This window comes from Megalobrama amblycephala, linkage group LG19, assembly GCF_018812025.1.
Source record: "Megalobrama amblycephala isolate DHTTF-2021 linkage group LG19, ASM1881202v1, whole genome shotgun sequence".
In the NCBI taxonomy this organism is placed as follows: Eukaryota; Metazoa; Chordata; class Actinopteri; order Cypriniformes; family Xenocyprididae; genus Megalobrama; species Megalobrama amblycephala.
Window position 1 is genome coordinate 8952178 of NC_063062.1, and position 24572 is coordinate 8976749.

Here is a 24572-nt window from a genome sequence, read left to right on the forward strand (position 1 = left end):
GATATTAAATCTAAATCTAAAAATCGCAGAAATTGAGGGAAGTGTGCACAGTTAAATATCTAATATTGGTTGTTATATATCTAATTTATATTGACAGATAATTGAATTGTACTGAGCTGAATTGTATATAAGCCCTATTGTTTCCTGCGTTGATGGTCAGGTCTTTTTCTTCCATGGTTGCTTCTCATTGCTCTCAGTTCCATTTCTAGTGTTCCTTGTGTTTGCTGAGTATATTGTGCCAATATATTGTGCATTTCTAATTCAAAGCCCCTGAAGGTTATGAATGGTTAACCTCTTTGCTCTTTAAACATTGGTGGGTTTGTTGCAGGCTCAGGGGGCGTGACTGTAGTTAAGCTTCTGTTTCCTCAGCACAGCTGGGTAAAGCGATAGAGCTTTCTTCATGAGCCCTCCCACCACTGCCACCTGCACTGACTGCATTTATCTGGAAGATGACTGAATGCACAGGTGGACCTGAAGAATTGCCTTGGCAAAGCGATCTCGATGTCATTGCCTGAGGTTAGAGAATGGTCGATCATGACTGGTGAACTCAAACAGAATAGACATACAGACCACAGTCTGAGATAGTGCTTTCACCCTCAAACGACAAATCTCTTTTTCCCCACTCATTTTATGGCCACTTAGATGTATCACAGAGAATGATTAAGATTTTGTAGGATAATCCAGACACATGCACACGCATTGTGCGAAGGTGATCTGGATGTCCATCAGTGGCAAAGCAGCTGAACAGAGGGGAAGTGTGATAAGCAGAGATGGACTAAAGAAAATTAGGCCTCTGTTCAATAATGGCTTTAAATATCGACCAGTATACACCATCAACAAGGGAGCTGAGAGGAAGATAAGCAGCTTTAAATCACTGATAATCCCTAGTGTACGTGCTCTCTGATGTGGTTGGGAGACCTTTTTCCATATGTTTCGTTTGCGATGAACAATGACTGATCTCATAGCTAAAAACCTGTCAAACCTAACATGGAATTTGTGTACTAAAAATTATTGTTAAAACTAAGATGAAAACCATTAATCTAAAAGCATTTTTGTAAACTTAAATTTCTGTTAAGTTGGTTTGTACATGTAATTTTATTTGTTGGCATTACATATTGGAGATGTAAAATGAAGTTATGTTTGTTTACAATATTTATAAAAACAGTAAGATGTTATAAAATATTTGATATAAAGCTGGTTTGCTATTGAATTTCAATGCCAAGTTACATGGTATATTCTGATAGCCCTTTAACCCAAATGTATTACAAAGATCAGAGGTCGACATGATGTGCCATTTAGTTAAAGGTTAATTAAAGGTACACTATGTAAATTTTAGCCCTCTAGTGGAAAAAAAAATGCATGCATTTTGTGGAAGAAAAGTGTTTTTGTTGTGCTTTAGCTCTATGTGAAACATTCACTACTAGGCTTAAAGGTGCAATATGTAAGATTTTTGCAGTAAAATATAAAAAAACACTAGGCCAGTGTTATATATTTTGTTCACTTGAGTACTTACAACATCCCAAATGTTTGCAACCATTTGTAAATCATGAGAAAATTACAATTTTAATTTTATTTTGTAGAAACCATGGAAACGCCAAAGACGCTTTAATATATTACATGTTTTAATAGACAAGGGAACAACTGTTTTGATATATTTATAGACAGAAAATGAATTATTGTTATATAGCTCTTATTGTATTATGCTTTACCATGCCTCAGAGAAAAACACTATTTTGTCAAGTAGCTAACATAGCACAATCAGATGCAGCTTTATTTTTGGTAACAGTAATACAGCATTTTCATACAATATGTTTTAAAATTAATTTCATGCCATTTATCAACACAAGCCATCCAACATTTAATATGTATCTAAAAAGTATCTAAAATCAATCTAGTTTACTGCAGTGTGTCTCAAACAAGTCAAAAGTCGCCAAGCGAGCGCACAGAGTAACGTTATAACATCATTTTCAGCACTCTCAAATGTATCTAATATGATAAACAGAGCTGCGTTACCTCATACTCATGACCGGAAAAGCGGAAGCGGCACCGGCGACTGTGGCATAATAAAAGTTCTGCTGCAGCAGAACTTTTATTAGTTCTTCATTCAAAGTTACATATGAATGTAATTTGCTGTAAAAACCGCGGTGTGTGTTGCGCAGTCACTCCAGCGGCCTCGTTCGGCTCCCACAACACTCGGTCCTGCTCTGCTTCATACTACAGTAACGTTAATAATACATGAAAATGATTTGTTCCAGAGTCCTATCCCAATTCTTTTCCACCGACCGTTGAGATGAAGACCACATGTCCCAAGAGTCCGCGCTTAAACTTGGCATCATCAAGCTACGCTTTTGTTTTGAATAGGACAGAAAATATTACATAGTGCACCTTTAAGAGATATAACCAGTTTAGATGGAAAGGATCTCCAGCTGACTAGCTGAAGACGTTACTGTAGCTATACCCATTAATAGACACGGTACTTCATTGAAAATGAATTCCAGCACAGTGCTACAACAACCCATAATAATGACCCTTCACGATAGATAATGCTTTACAATGAACTCTGTTACAGAGCTACATAAATCGGTTAAGTTAAATACCTTACCTGTTATAATAACAACATTTACAACAATTCAAATCCTTCAGTTCTCACCATCTCCGAAAAGCCAAACCAACATTGATTTTCGCTTTATTATAATCTCTGTCGCATTCTCTTTTTCCAGCAGACTCTCCTCTGTTCTGCGTTTTATTTTTATTTTTTTAAATTAGTGATTTTTCAGAGGTTTGAGATTTACAGTTTGTTCCAAGTCAACTTTTCTCACTCGTTTTAAAAACTTACCTATTCCACTCCCACACCATACATGCATCAAAGTAGTCAGATCAACTTTTCTCTATTTACGGATATGACGATGCATGCAGGGCAAGTTATATATGTATGTAATTTGCTGTAAAAACCATCCTGACAGGTTTAAAATATGAACACTTATATTAGGCTTACAATAGTGAAACAGTAGCCTGACGTGGTCATACTCAATTCTAGTTCGAATATGAGTCTGATACTGCTCCATTGGGCTTTGATTATGGGGGCGTATTTCAACCGATCCAGGAAAGACCTCAATTGGATAGACCTACAACCAATCAGAGCTACAGAGTAAGTGACGTATGATGAGTGATGCATAGTTGTTAACAGAACTCTTCTTAGCGACCATCGGGGCCAGCTGATAAATCAAACTTTTGCCGAATCCCGTAGGAAGGACGGCAAAGACATCTTTCCCATCGACAAAGGCCTTGATCGCGGTCCTCTGTTCCTCTTTTAAAATTAATGCGCTGTCGATATCTTATAACGGACGCGATGGCGGAATCTACACATCTCAGTTCTTCAACAGCCATCATTGTTGTAAACTAATTGACTTTTCGCAAAGACTCGCCCCCCTTGGTTACTGTTGCTTTGTCCGACAAGCCGTGGCGCTGTCACGCCACACAGAGTGGAAAATACATCGCGGAGACGAGACAGAGCAGGTTACTTATGATATTAAACAAAGTCCCAGCTTTCAAACTGTGTAGTTATTAAAAAAATTCAAACAATAAAAACCGTTTTGTGGCTCTTTAATATGTTGTGACCATGATCGTGACAGATTGCTGTAGCGCCTCAGCTCAAGAGGCTCGTTAACTGATCATCTCTTCCTACTAGTCCATTTATAGCATCAAATAAACATGAGAATGAATGTTGTTTCAATGTTGTTGAAAGACGTCAATATGCACAATTTTTCAAGTTTAACTCCACCGATGTTAATCTTCTAACTCCTGACTGCTTTGTCGGACAAAATAGCGGATGCGGCGTTCTGATTGGTTAGATCGCTTGTCAATCAAACTCCCCAAGCGCTCTTTGATGACGTAGCTGATTACGTTTCTGGTGATAATCTGTCAATCATCGCCCTGACAATGTGATTGGTCCGAACAGTTTCTGTTCGGGCATAATTACTCCTCTACGGATCGAGTCCAGACCGAACTCCCCGACCTCAAAATGTTGTGGGCGGGGCTAAGTTCGGCTGGCATCCAGGCTAGTGAAACAGGGTAAGACAAAAAAAACACGTTTTGGAAAAAGGACAGATGATGTGTTGATTATTTCAATTTTGTTAATTTTGAACAAAAAAAAAAAAAAAGTGTGATTAAGGGTACACTATGTAGCTTTTTATTGCTTCAATGCCTCTATCCTAAATTAATATTCATGAGTTGCAGCACTGCCATTGCATGATGTCACAATCAGCAAATTATCAGCTCTCCTATTTCCAGCATCGCTGTTGGCTACCCAGAGTTATCTTGCTGTGCTGTGATTGCAGTATGATCTAGTTTTGGTTGTTGTGATAGTTTCAATGCTGTTAGGTCACAGTTGATGTTACGGGTGAAGTTAATCCACATGAGTCACCACCCTCTTTAACCCAAGGGTGCTTTGTGAGAGAAAATCATCGACCTTCATGGATCACAAAAGGTCAGACTGCAGTGCTCTGAATTACTAAGGTTAAATTAATCATTCGACTTTGTATTGTCAGACAGTCAAACCCCTAGTGACATCTCTCTGGCATCTTCACAGATGTTCAACCTCTAGATGCTGAAGTAGTATTTTCTAGTCACTACCCTTGGGGTCAACTGCTTAATTACTCCTCCAGATCCCCTAACTAATTATCTGTCTTCATCTCATTTAAAGTCACTTTTTAGGTAGGATTTCGATTGATTACCTATTTTCAACAAGAAATGTTATCCAGCCAAAGGCAAACCTTGAGGCAACCCATCACACTATCATAGTTTTCTCAATGATGTATTGCTGTAAAGTTGCATCAGGGCTGTCAGAGCTCACCAAGGTTACCTGTAGGTTGTGCAAACATTTGGGTCGGGGTGTTCGAAGTGGGAATTTTGTCCTTACTCTGTTTCTGTTCCAGATGTTTCCTCATATTCCCAACATGCCATTTCACAAATACGACACATGCATGTAAAAAGCAATTTTCCTTGATAAACAGCTTTGCTAATTAACCCACAGTGTTGCTAATTAATATTCAGAGAGCTCCAACTGGATGTTAATGTAGATAGACTGGTCACACTTGGCAGGAAATAAGTGCATGCTATGGTCATGCATGCATGAAATCCTATGCAAAGTAGTGTGCGTATCACTGTATTGCATGAATATTCATTGAGTGGATCAGCTCAGAGTAGTTGTGATTATGTCAGTCAAAAAAAACAGAATAGGAAGGTTCATTAGGACTCATAATGCTTATCATGGATAAATTATGTGCGTGAGAGAAAGTGCTTAATAAAAATAGAACAGTCACACTTGACAAAGTATAGTGAACACGTGCATACTAAGCATCAATGCAAAGTAGTATCACCACATTGTATAAACTATTCATAAAGTGCATCAGTTCTGGGTACTTATGATTATGTTGGTCAAAAACAACAAGAAAATAAGAGCTGTATTGAATAGTTATATGAGAAGGTGGAGTCAAGACTCCAGTAGTTTGATAGACCAGTGTGTGTGTGTGTGTGTGTGTGTGTGTGTATGTGTGTGTGTGTATCAACTAAACATGCTATTTCTGAACATGTTATCAGCGTCATGAATTATTTCTAAATAGTTCTGGACATCTGTTCTTGAGCATGTCTAATTTAATTAGTGTTCTCAAAACCCAGAAACCTAGTGCAACCACCATAGATGGCATCCACACATTGGCAGGGACATAGAAAATATCCTTCCCAGCCCATTATAAATCTCTTTTCATAAGTATGACATGAATGCAAATGAAATTTAAAAGAAACTTTCCACAAATGTATTCATTTTGTCTGAAAAGTTGAATAATTAGGCCTAAAGTATTATTGCAACAAATGTGAATCTAAAATGCATATTTATGTCAATGATGACTGAATTATTTTTATTTTTTTTTTTTTTAAATATGATTATGTGAAAAGTGAAAATTATTTTAGCCATTTATATAGGGATTATGTCATGATTCTGGGTACATACATATTAAAATTCTGGCTGATAGTGATATGAAAACCCTAACCATTAAATATTGAATATTGGTGGATATTGATAAATTGAAAAAATAACCGCAAATATTATGCATCCTTAGTCATTATCTTTATTTGTTGCACAAAATGTAATCATCAATCTTTAGGTTTATATAATGATCAGATCTTCCAGTATCCTATATGTATCTTATGCTCACCTGCATTTGTTTGAGGGAAAATACATTTTAAAAATGTAATTTATTCCTGTGATGGAAAAGCTGAATTTTCAGCAGCCTTTACTTCAGTCACAATCCTTCAGAAATAGTATGAAATATTACTACAATTTAGTATATTAGAATGATTTCTGAAGGATCAAGGATCTTATGTTCACAAAGGCTGCATTTATTTATTATTTATTGCATTAGCATCCACTGTTTTCTGGTAGTACATAATCAAACATTCATTGCATACCAGAGACATGTGCATCTGCAAATTAATATGCATGTTCATGCATGCAAAATGGATCTATATATAAATAAACACTCATGGGATTCTGCAAGCTGGGCTACTTCTTCAGCACAGCCTTCAATGGCTTTGAGGGTGCAGCTGAATGGCAGAGCCCAGCAAAATTACAGAGTCTGGACAAGCATCTGCAGTAGGGCCCTTGACCTTCATCCAGGCACTGACAGAACATAAAGGGTTCATCAGGCTACAGACCTTGCATGGGCACATGGCCATTGTAAGAGAAGCTGAAGAGATGATTTATTTGAATGGGCCTTCTGATTAGTTGTCATTCTCTCCAAAGGTTCCTTCTTCTTTTTTTCTTTTTTTTCTTTTGGTTGAGATTGAAGTGCCTCATGAAGCAGTATGGAATTAAGACCTCTCGTGTCTGCAGATGTTGTGGCTTGAAAGCTTCACTGAAGTGAGTTTTTTTTTTTTTTTTATCCGCCAGAGATTAGAGCCACTGAAAACACAAAGGTTAAGACAAACTTCCGACTTTGACCTGGGTGCTATGTTATAGTAATTGAAATGTTTGATGTGTGGACATCTGAGAAGAAAAGGCACTGCTCTTGTTTTTGTTTTTTTATTGAGCACCTTTGTCTTCTGTTTTGAAGTGTGACCGTTCCGTTGAATGCCACTAGTGGGGAACAAGACGTTCTGGAGCATGACGGGTTATGGCTTGCACATCGGCCTGGATGAAGAATGATGGCATTTATAAGCGGTTTCTAGGGTGTTCTGTTCTGGGTGTTTTTTGCTTGTTGTATTGCCTGTCAGTTCATTTGTTTAGAAAAGTAACATCAGATCTTTCCTTAAGGAACAAGCAGTGATCTGTCAGTGACGTACATTTGAGCAAGACACTTAACCTCGGATGGCTCTAGGAGGATTGTGGTGCTTTTCTAGGGTGACATCCAGTTGGGTTAAAAAATTTGGGTTAGTTCACCCAAAAATGAAATTTACTTAATTATTTATCCTCATGTCGTTCCACATCCGTAAGACCTTCGTTCATCTTCAGAACACAAATAAAATAATTTTGGTGAAATCTGAGGGGTTTTTTTTAAAAATCCCCCATAGAAAGCAACATAATTACCACATTCAAGGTCCAGAAAAGTAGTAAAGACATCATTAAAATAGCCGGTGTTCTGACGTAAACACTGTTGAAAAAAAACTGTTGAATAAAGTCATTATTTTGGTTTTGGTTTAGTTTTTGTGCACAAAAATGACGTCTTTACTACTTTTCTGGACCTTGAATTTGGTAATTATGTTGCTTTCTATGGGGGATACAAAAAACTCAGATTTCATCAAAAATATCTTAATTTGTGTTCCGAAGATGAACACAAATGGAACGACATGAGGGTGAGTAATGGCAGAAATGGCAACCTTGCGATCATGAATTTATGGAAACAAATCTCTTTCACATTGTCGGGAAGAGATTGTTCTCGGAAGACCATGTCATGTACTTTCCTTTCTAGCGTAGCATTTAAAGTTTATGTGATTTCCGAGACTTTCTAATTCCTGATCCTATCTGTTCTCCCATTTCAAGCATTTGAGCTTTCTGATAATGTGATGCATTAATTACACAAACACACACATTGAGACATCCTTTACCACACACTCATGCTAATTCCCAACCAGCGGATGACACAGCAGATGCACTACAGTGCCGGTTCCTGTCAGGTAGATGCATACAAGTAATCAGAACATAAAACCTACTAAATGACAGCGTGTGGTCTGTGGGCTCTCTACCACTCAACGTGACACTCAAGTCAGAGCTGTAACAAATAGGGCTATTATTTAGCTATCAATTCTCTGGAGCTGATGTCAGCTCATTTCAGGATCCTGTGCTATCAGTTTGGGAGAGAGACAGGTACTCGTAGATCATGTCAGGATGTCTTACATGGTGCGTGATCACTAATGTAGAGATGACCAGTGTGACGAAGACGCCTGTCTTCACTATCCTGTGTCTTATTTTTTTGTCTCCTCACTGACTTTTGAGACTGAACAGAACATGTCCTACATTTCCCATTAATTTGAAAGCTTTTCCATTTTGATATTAATAAGAAAAGATCACTACATTCTTAAAAATAAATGTTCATGAACTGTAGTAATGCCACAGAACATCTATCTATCTATCTATCTATCTATCTATCTATCTATCTATCTATCATAAACAATAATTTTGTGAAATATTATCACATTAAAAAAAAAATCCTTTCTCGCTTCCAGGAGTATCCCGCATATTAATAGCAGATCCCTGACACCTGCAAATTATACAACCTTAAATAAAATAAAATTGGGACATTTTGTAAAACGTAATAAAATCAAGAATCTGTGATTTGTTAATTCTCTTGAACCTTAACTGACAAAAATACAAGAAAAAGTTTTCACTGACCAACTTAAGTGTATTTTGTAAATATTAACAAATTTTGATTTTGATGGCCGCAACACATTTCAAAAACGTTGGGACAGAGGCAAAATGGCAAAATAATAGTGAAAATATTACAAAATATCCAAGTTAAATGGTTTTGAAAAAATACACAATTAATTGGTAATAGGTGATTGTGATGGTTATCGTGGTTAGGTATAAAAGGAGCATCCACCAAAGACTTGGTCCACCAAAGATCATGGTCATGGCTCATCACTTAGTGCCAAATTTCATGAGAGAATCATAAAATAATTAAAAAATCACATTTTACAATGCAAGATTGCAAAGTATTTAGGTCTTTTGCAATCTACCATACATAATATTGTGAAAAGATTCAGGGAATCAAAAGAAATCTCAGTCCATATAGGGCACAAGGCAGGAGAAGCTTTGCCTTAAGATATAAGGGAAAATTGAAGGGAAAATGGATGCTGCCAAGTACATCCAAATTCTTGAGGAAAACCTGCATCCCTTCAGACAGCTGAAGATGGGCAGGTCACTCACCTTCCAACAGGACAGTGATGCTAAATATACCATCAAAAGATCAATTTTTTGACTTAAGGATAGGAAGGTGAATGTCCTTGAGTGGCCAAGTCAGAGCCCTGTCTTAAATCCGATGGACTTTAAGAGAGCAGTCCATTGCCGCTCAACATGGAATTTGACTGAAATTGAGAAATTTTGCAAGTAAGAATGGACAAACATTCCCCAATCTAGGTATGCAAAGCTAGTACAGACATATCTAGAAAGATTAATGGCTGTCATTATTGCAAAAGGTGGCCCTACAAAGTATTTTAAAGGTGCCCTCGAATGAAAAAATTAATTTATCTTGGCATAGTTAAATAACAAGAGTTCAGTACATGGAAATGACATACAGTGAGTCTCAAACTCCATTGTTTCCTCCTTCTTATATAAATCTCATTTGTTTAAAAGACCTCCGAAGAACAGGCGAATCTCAACATAACACTGACTGTTACATAACAGTCGCGGTGTACGCCCCCATATATTTTCATAATGCCAGCCCATGTTTCCAACATTATAAAAGGCATTAGACAAGGGCAGCCAGTATTAACGTCTGGATGTGCACAACCAAATCATTAGGTAAGCAAGCAAGAACAATAGCGAAAAATGGCAGATGGAGCAATAATAACTGACATGATCCATGATAACATGATATTTTTAGTGATATTTGTAAACTGTCTTTCTAAATGTTTCGTTAGCATGTTGCTAATGTACTGTTAAATGTGGTTAAAGTTACCATCGGTTATTACTGTATTCACGGAGACAAGAGAGCCGTCGCTATTTTCATTTTTCAACACTTGCAGTCTGTATAATTCATAAACACAACTCCATTCTTTATAAATCTCTCCAACAGTGTAGCATTAGCCGTTAGCCACGGAGCACTATAATCCGACGCATGCATGCCGCATGCATGACAAACACTTTGTAAAGATCCATTTTGAGGGTTATATTAGCTGTGTAAACTTTGTTAAGGCACTGTTTAAGGCAAGCGCGAGCTCTGTGGGCGGAGAACACGGGATTTAAAGGGGCCGCAGCATAAAATCGGCGCGTTTATAATGATGCCCCAAAATAGGCAGTTAAAAAAATTAATTAAAAAAAATCTATGGGGTATTTTGAGCTGAAACTTCACAGACACATTCAGGGGACACCTTAGACTTATATTACATCTTTTAAAAACATAATCTAGGGCACCTTTAAATCAGGAGACAGATGACTTTTTCAACCCTGTTATTCTGGTTTTTCAGTTTTTTATTAATTTTCAGAACTTGCCTTTTTCTTTCATTACTTTTATTTTGTAAGGCACAATTTGTAAATAAAGCTGTAAAAAAATTTTTTTGGAATGGGTTTTGATTTTAGGCTATTTAGACTCTGACTCGAATAGGCTACAGTCATGGTTTTGTGTCCTTATTTTAGGTGAGTGCTTAATCCTCACTGCTGAATGTTTTGGCTGTGTTCCCCTGGAGTGCCTGGTCATTTATTTTATGGCTCTCAGGAAAATTGTAAATGAAATGTTGAGTTGTCGTAAATGGCTTTCTTCATATAATGCAGATTTGCAGAGAGAGGCACACAGGTTTCAAAGCTCATTTAACTTTTCATATAGCATGAGAGAGTTTGTGTGAGGTGCTGTGCATTGTGATATGCATACTAATGATTTGAAGTTTAAAGTTTTTAACTTTTCTTTTTCTTTTTCCTTTTCCCTTTTTTGTTGGGTAGTGTAGAGATATGCTTGGAGATATCTTATTGCCTGTAAATGAGATACTTGGAGAATATTTTTAGTGCATTTTTATTATGCTTTTTTATCTATTTCTTTCTTTGTCTCTCTTCCAGATTTGGACCTTCGGTATTTCTGGAGCTGGAGTTCTTTTGAGGACTATCTGATGTTCTGCTTTGCCTTCATGCTGCTGTGTGCTTTCATAACGTTCCTCTTTCTGGACTGGATCCTATTTGTGGAGGCCCTGGGCTCTTTGGCGGTGATGTTTGAAGCCATGTTGGGCCTGCCTCAGCTGCTGCAAAACTACAACAACCGCTCCACCAGAGGCATGAGGTAAACAAGACACAAACTATTATTGATCTTTCATTAAGATGCTTCATTTGGGCCCTTAAATTGTTACATTAATAAGGGTCTGTTCTAGAGGCCTTCTCTTTTTTCTTTAAAAAAAGAAAAGAAAAACCTGACCCAAGAAAAACCCAATAAAATTAGACTTGAGTTCGGACCCAATTGGATGCAAAAGTTTGGCTTCAACTGCATTTAGATGGTTTTCTGCAATCAATCTGGCAACAGCACATTGTTTTTCCACTTGGGCAAGCACCTCCAGGTAGATAAACCGCTCATCAGCATTATGTTTCACCTCAAATGACAAGGAAATTTATATTTATGTTAATATTAAGAAGCAAATCCCTACACTCATCCTCGGGAATAGCTTGGGTATTGCAGAGCGCTGTTTATGTGGAGAGTGCGCTCTGCTGCTGCACGCACCTGTATCCTGGAGAGTTTAGTAATTTACACATAGGAACGCATATTGACAGAGAAAATAACATTGTCGTATAATTATTTCACATGTATTTGTTTTAAATAATAAAGTATTATTAAACACCTGAAACGAATAGTGGAAAGTTGGCATATTTTAAAATAATTCTGGTCTACTTGGGTCCATTCTGTAAAAGCATATTTTAAATTAACAGAGACCTGAGGCTACTAATATCAGACCTGACCCATATCCGAGGCACTTGTCAAAGTTTTGGACCCAAACCCGCTCTGGTCTTGGGTCAGACCTCGATTTTTCGGATCCAAGTTGAACCATGAAGACCTCTAGTGTTCACACTTGTAGATTGGTTCTCTTGGACCAAAAAAGAAAACAAAACATTCTGGTTCAGTCACTGTAAACTGTCATGTTAAACCCTATACATAAAGATACAAAAAAAAAAAAACTTTTATGACGTATATTTGCAACGGATCTTACCGAACATCCAAAACAATGCTGTGTGCTGGGCTAAATGCGCTTGTTGTATGTGCGCACATACGATGGTATTTTACCAGCTGAGAACTCATGAACAACCAAAAGGTGTCAGAACAGTGCCAACAATTCCACTGTTGCGGACAAACAAAGATCTACTGTAAAGGAGATAACGGTTTTGACACCTGTACCGAACTGTAATGGGTGACATTGCTCCTGTGACAAGAAGATCCAGGAATTCTTGAGCATTCTGTCCTTTTTAGGGTCCCATCTTCTGACATCACATCCTGTTTTTGGTTTGTTTAGATGTCTTTGGTATGTGTTGTGTTTATATTTCAGTCGAACCGCACCAGAGTTAGTTTGGAAGTGAATGGTCTGCTTGTTAGGTGTGCACTAGGGTTTGGATGGCAACATTGACGTTTATTCAAATAACCGAGAAATTGCACAAAAGCTCGTTTTAATCAAACCAAACCTGCCAAATGTGAACACAACCTAAAAACCTACCAAGTGGTATATGCAATCCCAGAATGCATTGTGACAAGCTTAGTGTAAAAATGCAGATGAAGTAATGTTGACTGTAATGATTAGGGATGCACAATATACCATTATCATATCATTTATCAGCTGATATTAGTCGATTAGTCTACATTACATTTACATTTAGATTAAGTGAGCGTTACACTGCATTCCAAATTATTATGCAATTGACATATCAGTAAGATTTCAGTACAATAAACATTCAGATTTTAGTTTTTCTAAGAAAATGTTTGTTCGTTTATTTATCCATGTCTTTTTAGATAACTGGTATCAATCTCAGACAAAATAATTTGCCAGATCTATGGAAACCCTACTTAGAGGTTGTTCCACATTATTAAGCAAGTCACAGTTCTCATGCAATATGGGGACGAAGAAAGATCTTTCTGAAGATGAAAAGCATGAAATGGTGCAATATTGTGCAAAAGGCATGAAAACAACTAATATTGTGTGAAACTGAATGGAGATTATCGAATTATCTTAAGATTTGTGAGTGATTTAGAGCACAGCAGAACTCGGACAGATAAAGGCTTATTAATGAAAGTTCCTATCAAAAAAATGTATTGTATTAAAAGGGCAGCTATAAAAAAAGCCAGTGTTGAGCAACAAACAGGTATTTGAAGCTTCTGGAGTCTCAAGAAGCTCTCCATGCAGGCTGGCAGTTGTGCGTAAAGATGCATTTTAGACACCACTAACCAAAGCTCACAAAGAGAAACATTTACAGTGGGTGTAGAAATACATTTTCAAACAGTTTTATTGCTGTGGTGTTTTTTTGCAGCATGGGATAGTGCATAGTGCATTGTACAATAGTACATTGTACTATGCACTATCCTCCTTTTTATACCATAGCTGAAAATGGCCAGTTATGAACTCCACATATCTTGCAAAAGTCATTTTAATACCCTCAGAGGTCCTATAGGGACCTTCCATCTCACGTCCCAATATTCCAGCCCAAATCATCACCCACCAGCTCCTTGCTGACGTCGCAGTCTTGTTGGAACGTGGTGGCCATTCACCAACCATCCAGAAATCCATCCGTTTAGACCATCTATTGTAGTACAGCATTAGTCAGTGAATAAAATTCACTTCATGTATTTCTAAACCCACTGTAAATGTTTCCCTTTGTGAGGTTTGGTTTTGAGTGGCTGAAATGCATCTTTATGCACAACTGCCAGCCAGCATGGAGAGCTTCTTGAGACTCCAGAGACACTAACAGCTTCAAATACCTGTTTGCTGCTCAACACTGGCTGCCCTTTTAATACAATTAATTTTTTTGACAGGAACTTTCCTCAATAAGCCTTTATATGACCAAGTTCTGCTGTGCTCTAAATCACTCTCAAATCTTATGATAATTCGATAATCTCCATTCATGTGTTTCACACAATATTAGTTGTTTTCATGCCTTTTGCACAACATTGCACCATTTCATGCTTTTCATCTTCAGAAAGATCTTTCTTCGTCCCCATATTGCATGAGAACTGTGACTTGCTTAATAATGTGGAACAACCTCTAAGTAGGGTTTCCATAGATCTGGCAAATTATTTTGTCTGAGATTGATACCAGTTATCTAAAAAGACATGGATAAATAAACGAACAAACATTTTCTTAGAAAAACTAAAATCTGAATGTTTATTGTACAGAAATCTTACTGATTTGTCTCTTGCATAATAATTTGGAACGCAGTGTAGATGGTGGCAATGGTGAAGTTATTCTTAAAAAAAACTGTTCTATGTTATGGTTCCATCATGTTATGAAGCATTTAAAACGTTACACTTTATGCTTCACGACGTCTTTTAGCAGTTTTTGCTCATTGGTTGTCATAATATGTGTTAATGTCATCTGTGCCATGGCAGGTAGAAGGTGAGAAGGTTAAATTAACACAGTAATTGTTTGCAGGACATGCCTCACTAGAGACATCACTCATTAAAGACACATAATGATGATAATCAATATTAGACAGCTAATGAGCTTGTTAATTGATGTTACAGCCCACTCTGCTAAAGTCCGAAGACGCCTTGGTGAAGCAAAGTTGACCTTACTGGTACTTTTTGAAAAAAGCCCAAAATGAGAGCAAGAGAGAATTTAGAGTAAAGCTAATATCTTTAGCCTCAGGCTACAGTCAGCATAATAATCACAGCTCAATATCAGCTCCACCTCAGCTGAAGCCAGCTCTTTAAAAAAAAATTAAAAAAAAGGGGGAGAAAAAAAGGAAAAAGTGCTTCATCTCATGGTCTGCTCCACAGAACTCGGTGTGACACACGCTCCAGGCTCCTCTTTATGAGCCAAATTAAACATTGTGAGCACAGTTTAGGTTGAGAGTGGGAAAGTGGAAGCTAATGTAAATGACGTTTCTCCGGAAATCTATCTTTTTATGAACACAATGAATGTGTCACCGCTGTCGCGTGTAGTGTGTAATGCCTTTGCCCTTGATGTGATTTCAGAGTGTCTGCAGGCGTCGACAGCCCTCGACCGATCACTGCACTGACATCTGTGTTTTTTTACGTGTGCATGTGAATTTATTATTGGTGAAGCCTTTGGAGACATAGTTCAGAGTGTGTTTTTAAGCCATCCTTCAACATCTTGAGTGGAAGATATCTGTCAACAAGACAGTATGGCAGTGTTTGTGTGTGTATACGGTATATTGTGTATATACTGTATATCTGTGTATAAATATGTAATGAACCTTTAAACCTAAGAAACCTAAACCTAAACTTTTTTTGGATTTTGTCTAAAATTATTAAATGTGCTACTGCTAACAACAGTTCATCCTGCCAAAAAAAAAAAGAAAAATCCGTCAACATTTATGTCGTACCAGATTTAATATAAGAGGTTCTCACATTTGTGATCTCTCGTAATCAAGTTTCAAAATTCAGAAGAGTGAATGATATTTGAATAAGCTTTTTAATAATTAAGAAATTTTGGTTTATAACTTATAGAAAGTTATCGTTTGACTTCAGAAGACTTGAAATTTAATGAAAAGGTTGTATTAGACTACTTTTGTGCGTTTGACAGCCCCTGATCATGACTATGTTCCAAAACCTAGTGAGCTGCCTATGCCAATTATATGCCGAATATAATTAATGCAGTACCAAAAAGTATTGATAAACATTGTTCATTACCAAAAAGTATCAATTAAAAATGAATTGAATTCACAAACTAACTATTTTATCTAACAGTTGTATGTGCTGAGTAATTCTATGCTGATTAAAGATTTAGCTTAGGATTAGCAAAATGCTAACGGCAAACTCTATTGAAATCGGCTGTGTGCTAAGTCTCCCATGTAGTGCTTCATGTGAGGAATGCTACCATCAATGCCAATGTTCCAAACTGATCTCTAATGAGGTTTTATTTCATTTATTTAGTATGTTATGTTAGGTTTTGTAACATTAGCCTATATGTTTTCAGTGTATAAAAAAGACAACTTGTTGTGACAACATTCTTCAATCATCTTCTGTTCCAGAGAAGAAAAGCAGTCATAGTTTGGAACAAAATGCGGATGAGTAAATGGTGACAGAATTTTAATTTTTGGGTGAGCTATTTCTTTATTTTACGTCAAAATCATAACAATAATGCCAAACCAGGCTCATTGAAAAACTTTACAACATTTCTGCAAAATGACATGGCACTGGTTCTTGCACATTTGTCCACACTTTAAAAGTGAAATGTTTAGTGAGTGGTGATAAAAGCGTTCATTTTTATCTGAAACAGATGAACGTAAATCAGACAAAGTTTTATTACATTGGTTCTCACTGCATGTATTGTTTTGCAACAAAACATTACCAGGTAAGCTACCAAGCAAGTTTGCTACATCAGAAAATCCATATGGAGCTCGTTATTTAATACAAATGTCAAAATATATTAGTTTACAGTCATGCAATATATTAAGTGTTTTGAGGTCATAACATAGGATTGTGCAAGGAACCACACAAAAATAAGTCCTTTTTAATTTGCCTCTGAAATCATAATTTGGTGTTTTACTGCCATTAGTGTTCATTTCAGCTGAAAAGTGTAGTGAATTGCATGTATCGGTAGGTTTTGATGAGCCTAGGTAGTAAAACGCTGTCTAGGTGGGCAGCGTACTACTGTAGGTTGTGGAACAGAGCTTGTGTTCGTGTTTTTGTGCCCTTGTAGAGAGAGTTTTATGAGGTATCGTGACAGTCTCCACATCAGTATCTTCACCAATGACACGTGAAGTACTGTCTTTAACAAGACCAACCATCCATACCCCCCCTACAGTCCTTAATATGGGCCAGTGAAGCTGGGAGGGTCCAACAATGTGCCCTTGAGCCAGACATTTATTGAACCTGAAGGATTTAAATGGCCCATCTCCCCTTTCTATTTTCTGAAAGCGCCCATCTCTCTTGTTGACCTTCTTTCTCCTCGTTTGAACTTCTCGTTGATCCTGTGTCCGCTTCTGCTGCTGTTTTAAATTCATGTGTTCATTTCTGGTGGAAATACAGATGTAATGAAGTGAGAAACTGAAGGGCAGTGTGTGTCTCAGACTGTGACTGACGTTTATGGAGCAGGTTCCCAGCGACATGCTGACTCCCCTCTTCCCATGAGGCTTTGGCCCATTTTTCAACTTCTAAGAGGCCCTCAGAATTCTTGACAGGGCCTTTTTTGTGAGTTCACATTTGTATTTTTACTGAAATTGATTCCTAATCTTTTTCATTACAGATTTTGGACCCTGAGGGCACTGTTTATACTTGTGAGCACCCTATTTTATCTGAAGGTTGCCCTTACACGTGTGAGTCTGACAGCCATTTCAGTGTGAATTATATTACAAATGGCTATCGTCTTTAGCCACGGGGTGGACTCTTTGATAATGGTTCTAATTATAGAGATGTAATGACTCAGCGGACATGGATTCTCATCCTGTGAACCCTCTTTTCTTTTACAGATAACACATAGACTAACACTCATTATCCTTGTTTTAAAACATCTCGTCTGATGCAAGCAAAGACCTCAGATACTGTACAGGTTGTTGGTGTAAATGGCCGTTCACACCAAGAACAAGAAGGGTTAGTTTACCCAAAAATGAAAATAATGTCATTTATTACTCACCCTCATGTCGTTCTACACTCGTAAGACCTTCGTTCATCTTCGGAACACAAATTAAGATATTTTTGATGAAATCCGATGGCTCAGTGAGGCCTGCATTGCCAGCAATGTTACTGCACCTCTCAAGATCCATAAAGGTAAAACATATTTAAAACAGTTCATGTGACTTCAGTGGTTCTATGTTAATATTATGAAGCGATAAGAATACTTTTTGTGCGCCAGAAAACCAAAATAATGAATTTTCAACAATATCCATGTGGGCCGATTTCAGAACACTGCTTCATGAAGCTTCTGAGCTTTATGAATCTTTTGTTTCGAATTAGTGATTCAGATCTCCTATCAAACGGCTAAACTGCTGAAATCACGTGACTTTGGCGCTCCAATTCACTGATTTGATTCGTAAAGCTCTGAAGCAGTGTTTTGATCTCGGCCCATATAGATATTGTTGAAAAAAATATAGATATTGTCGTTATTTTGTTTTTTTGGCACACAAAAATTATTCTTGCCGCTTTATAATATTAAGATAGAACCACTGAACTCACATGAACTGTTTCAAATACGTTTTTAGTACCTTTATGGATCTTGAGAGGTGCAGTAACATTGCTGGCAATGGAGGCCTTACTGAGCCATCGGATTTCATCAACAATATCTTAATTTGTCAGAAGATTAACGAAGGTCTTACGGGTGTGGAATGACATGAGGGTGAGTAATAAGTGACATTATTTTCATTTTTGGGTGAACTAACCCTTTAAATAATCATTCTAATTCTATGAGAATAGGTAAGTCCACACCACAGCTATAACAATAACGAAGAAAAGATTTCATTGGAATCACTTTGAGAGCAATTGTTTCCTGCTGAAGTTCGATAAAACATCGATAGCTAATCAGAATCCACACAACTTTCCAATGAAATCAAATTTAATAGTTCTTATTCTTTATGGAATATTGCAGTATTATTATAAATGATTTATTCGTGCACATCATGTGCCATCGTAATCTTTAATCAAAATTTTATCCCCGCCCTCTTGCAATGACATCCCTTTTAATCTCTTCTCTTCTCTGATGACGTTTACTGGCACGAAAGCGGGAAAACCTATCACTCACATGAGATTACAGCAATAGCAAAGGGCAATGATCCAACAATGCAGTCAATTCCCAACAAAATCAAGTCGCATCCTACATCAAGTCCCTTCCAACTTCCATTTCATTTAAAGAGCTTGAGCATTTAAAGCAGATGACATGTCTATAATAAACAAAACATTATCATCTTTCGTACAGACGCTAACATCGTTATCTTTATAGATATATGAGTCCCAGCTATACTCAGATCACACAACAATCATCACATTGCTGTTTCTGTCTTTCACCTGCTGTCTCTCACCTGCTGTCTCTCACTTCTCTCAGTTCAGACACCTCCACACAAGCTCTAATTTTTTTTTAAAAAAGTTAACCAAAAAAGTTTGAGCCACTCAGCTCTAATGTCAGCTGAAACCAGTTTCTGGGGTTTGGGCTGCATGCTAAGTCAAGAGCGTAGTTAGCATCAGGACCCTGCTGTGTTGATGAAGCCAAGTGCACCGTAATCTGTCTCCCTAACAAGCAGGGACACGCAGCCAGATTCTCCCATGAGACAGAGCTTCGCCATGGGCCTCTCTGCTCACACAGAGCCCTGATCGGCCCTGATTACCCCTGGGAGTTTCACGCTCATAAGAAATGTTTCCCGTGTTTATAAAAATAAGGAAGCAGTGTATGTGACTTAGCTGTACTGGGTATCTGGGGAACGAAAAGTGTCTTCGCTAACATAGATGCTGTTCTGTTTTGTTGTGGCTACTGTTATGACAACTGGTGGGAGCTATTTGTCTTTCTGTGGTCTGTTTGTGCATGTGATCTACCTTCTATATGTTTCAAATGGTGCTCAGCAATACACCCAGGTGGCAAAACCTCATTTATCATAGGTAGCGAAGCAACATCCATGAAAATGGACACAAGCGGAGTGAAAGAAATGCTTTATTAACCTCAAACAAGTCAACAATTCTGAGGGACCCTGATTCTTTTTCTTATTTGCCAACAAGAACATGAGTTTGTTTAGAATGGAATACTGGATTACTGGATACTACAAAGTGTGCATTCGTACTGTTGTTAAAAAATCTGTGAAACAGTTTGAATTATGCAATGATGATCCTTTCAAACATTATTGCCATATATCTTTGCATATTTTATTTAGCAATTAATATAGTTTGGTGCAAAGTGTTGTAACTTTTGGTAATCCGATAAAATAAGTCAAGATGGAGATGTTATAAAAAAATCATTGTATACTGCACATTTTAGTACACTAAGATAACAATGCTCATTTTATTGTACATATTTGGAATTTAATTTCTTATCCCATTGTCATTAACCCATATTTTCTATTATTTTAAGCATTCAATATATAATCTCTGAAAATATGTCTTATTTTCTTACACAGTTAGGATTTAGGTTTTAGAAATTGTTTAGATAATTCTACTGCAAAACAAGAGGAAAAAATACTGATTAAGTACATTTAATTGTTTTTTTAATTGAAAGAATTCTCTTCTGCTCACCAATGCTGCATTTATTTGATCACAAACACAGTAAAAACAGTAATTGTGAAATATTATGACAATTTAAAATAGCTATTTTCTATTTTTATACATTTTAAAAGTGTAATTTATTCCTGTGATGGTAAAGCATAATTTTCAGCAGCCATTACTCCAGTCTTCAGTGTCACATGATCTTTCAGAAATCATTGTAATATGCTGATTTGCTACTCAAGAAACTTTTCTTATTATTATAAATGTTGAAAACAGTTTTTGCTGCTTAATATTTTTGAGGAAACTGAAAAAAAAAATCTGGATTCTTTGATTAATAGAAAGCTGAAAAGAACACCATATATTTAAATAGAAATAGAAAAATTTGCATCCTCGCAAAATAAACAAACAAAAAATATTATTGACCCCAAGCTGTCCCTTAAAATTAGCCCCTTAATGATGGCAAAATTAATCTAAATCTTAAAAACAGTCAAAAATATTTAAATATCCAATACTGAACTACTAATAAATAATAATAATAATAAAAAAATGTCCATCACAACTGATAACCAACATGTTGCCCAATATATTGTGCATCTTTAAAGGGTTAGTTCACCCAAAAATGAAAATAATGTAATTTATTACTCACCCTCATGTTGTTCTACACCCGTAAGACCTTCGTTCATCTTCGGGACACAAATTAAGATATTTTTGATGAAATCTGATGGCTCAGTGTGGCCTCTATTGACAGCAAGACAATTAACACTTTCAATGCCCAGAAAGGTACTAAAAACATATTTAAAACAGTTCATGTGACTAGAGTTGTTCACCCTTATTGTTATAAAGTGACGAGAATACTTTTTGTGCACCAAAAAAAAACCAAAATAACGATTTTTCAACAATATCTAGTAATGGCCAATTTCAAAACACTCCTTCAAATCTTTTGTTTCGAATCAGTGATTTTGAGGGTGAGTAATAAATGACATAATTTTCATTTTTGGGTGAACTAACCCTTTAATACTGCGCATAGTATTTATGATGCATACTGCAGAAATAGTATGGTAGTATTCTGTTCTTAAAGGGTTAGTTCACCCAAAAATGAACATTTGGTCATCACCCTCATGTCGTTCCAAACCCGTAAGACCTTCGTTGATCTTTGGAACACAGTTTAAGATATTTTAGATTTAGTCCGAGAGCTTTCTGTCCCTCCATTGAAAATGTATGTACGGTAGACTGTCCATGTGCAGAAAGGTAATAAAAACATCATCAAAGTAGTCCATGTGACATCAGTGGGTTAGTTAGAATTTTTTTAAGCATCAAAAATACATTTTGGTCCAAAAATAACAAAAACTACGACTTTATTCAGCGTTGTCTTCTCTTCCAGAATCCTTTCCATTGAATTAATTCCATTGAATCCTTTCATCTGTCGGTGTTGGTAATGCACTTTTACGTCGCCGTGGTTGTTTTTGGCGATTAGGACATCCGCGACATTTTGAAGCATCGAAAATACATTTTGGTCCAAAAATAACAAAAACTACGACTTTATTCAGCATTGTATTCTCTTCCAGGTCTGTTGTCAATCCACGTTCACGACTCCGCTTCTTCTTCTTTCCTGTTTTACGGCGGTTGGCATCCAGCTTATTGGTGCATTACTGCCCCCTTCTGCTCCGGAGTGTGGTTCACGACTCCACAGTGACGCTGCTGATATAAGACGCTGCTGACGTGTTATCCGGTGCGCCCGAGCTTCGTTTACAGTCTGAGGGAGACGCACGCTGTATTCAAGCTATTCTACATTGTTTGTATTTTGCTATTGCTATATTTTTTTTAAATGGCGCATAAGTGTGCATGTCGCGGATGTCCTATTCACCAAAAACAACCACGGTGACGTAAAAGTACATTACCAACGCCAACAGATGAAAGATTTCAATGGAATCAATTCAATGGAAAGGATTCTGGAAGAGAATACAATGCTGAATAAAGTCGTAGTTTTTGTTATTTTTGGACCAAAATGTATTTTCGATGCTTCAAAAAATTCTAACTAACCCACTGATGTCACATGGACTACTTTGATGATGTTTTTATTACCTTTCTGGACATGGACAGTATACCGTACATACATTTTCAATGGAGGGACAGAAAGCTCTTGGACTAAATCTAAAATATCTTAAACTGTGTTCCGAAGATGAACAGAGGTCTTACGGGTTTGGAACGACATGAAAGTGAGTCATTAATGACATAATTTTCATTTTTGGGTGAACTAACCCTTTAACATAGCCATCTGATACCTGAAAGCGATGTTTCAACTCAGCACATATTAGCAAGGTATCTTTTGACACGCTTCAATCTTTGAGTTGCTATCGCTTAGAGGCGTGCAAACATACAGAACTTTGTCAGTAGAGTTGTTGCCCTCACAGTTGTTGGCTGTCATGTCTGGGTTAATTAGAGAAAAAAAAGCCATTGGAGTGTATCCCCACATGAACCAAGGTGAGCAGAGGTATGCCGGCTTCCAGCGCAGTCCCCATTGATCAGACTGAGCCGTGTGATTGAATTAGTTGAGCCGCTAGCAGCCACGGCTTGCCAGGACCAGTACCGCAACAGAATTATTCACATTCCCTCCAGGGCAAAGTACAGCAAAGTAGAGGAGGAGACAGAAAAGAAAAATAAAAGAGAGCAGTGTGCCGGCATTCTGGTAGGAAAGACAGAGAGGGAAAGAGGAAGACCATCCGTTTTTCTGGTTGACATGCCTATTTGTATGACATTAGCATTGCTCTTAATGGGTTTGTGTATACAGAAGTTGAAATATATCACAGGGGATGTTGTAATGTCCAACTGTATTGATTTAAAGGCAGCTGGAACATTCCATTTCCATCCAGAGCATGTTGCAGCTGTTCTGTATGCATTTCCAGATTGTTTTGATTGGCTACATTTTGTTTGTAAGACAGTGATCTGTGTGAGCTTGTTTGTTAGCCATATGGTAGAGAAACAATCCAATTTTAGGGTTTTAATGTCTCGAACACTTTATATTTCTCTTGGAGGTTTTTCTGTTTTTTGTTCTTTTGTGAGGTGGAGATTGATCTCTTTTAGAAAATGTGCAAACCCCCCTGTGTTTGAGCCGGATGGATCGATCTACATACATATTTCATTTTCTTTTTTTTTCTTTTTTTAAAGGTTGGCCTGTCTTTTCTCTCACTAGCCTTTTGAATTCACCGCTCTTCACATGTGCCAAAGTTTTGACTAGCCCACTTTACCTCCAGCTCATGAATGGTTCATACAGTAGCTTTCTCTGACCGATTCTCAAGGTTTTGTTTTCGCTTGTCTTTTTCTTTCTTTAGGTGAAGAGCAACTAGAAGCAGGACTATAGTTGATTCAACTATTGCTCTTCACTCCCTTCGTGAATATTTGTACTGAGTGAGGGTTTTTATGTGGGAGCTTTGGTGCCGTTCTGTCTTTCAGAGGCTTCTCGATGGTCACGGTGTATCCCTCTATCGATGCGAACTGAGTAGAGAGAAACCGGAGAGACTGCACAGAAGGAAGAGGCCAGTGTGTCGATACATCTGTCTGGAGCAGATCTTCAGAATGCTGCCCCTTCTTAGATGTCTCTGGCAAATGTCAAAACTGAACTCTCATCAGAAGCCCAGTAGGCTTGTTTTGCCTCTTGTATGTCTGCTTTCTGTAGCCTCTAGACAGAACTTTCAACTATCGACATGAAGTCTGCTCCACTGTGCAGCTTATTCTGACCAACAGTCCAGTTATTCTATCTATCTATCTATCTATCTATCTATCTATCTATCTATCTATCTATCTATCTATCTATCTATCTATCTATCTGTCTGTCTGTCTGTCTGTCTGTCTGTCTGTCTGTCGTTCTGTCTATCATCTATCCATCTGTTCTGTCAGTTGTTCTGTCTATCTATCCGTCTTTCCTTCTATCTGTCTATTTTTCTGTCGGTCTGTCTATCTGTCTATCTGTCTGTCTATCTGTCTTTCCTTCTATCTGTATGTCTTTCTTTTTGTCTATCTATCTATCTATCTATCTATCTGTCT

The 24572-nt window shown here is 37.3% G+C and overlaps 1 protein-coding gene across 1 annotated transcript in view; it reads left to right on the plus strand.

Moving 5' to 3' along the window:
• The window catches only part of si:dkey-246g23.2 (solute carrier family 66 member 2), a 56527-nt gene that overhangs the window by 26408 nt on the left and 5547 nt on the right, over positions 1-24572 (plus strand). The window contains exon 4 of the mRNA XM_048167762.1: positions 11261-11477. Within this exon, the coding sequence (XP_048023719.1) occupies positions 11261-11477 (217 nt within the window). The remainder of the gene's footprint in view (positions 1-11260; positions 11478-24572) is intronic.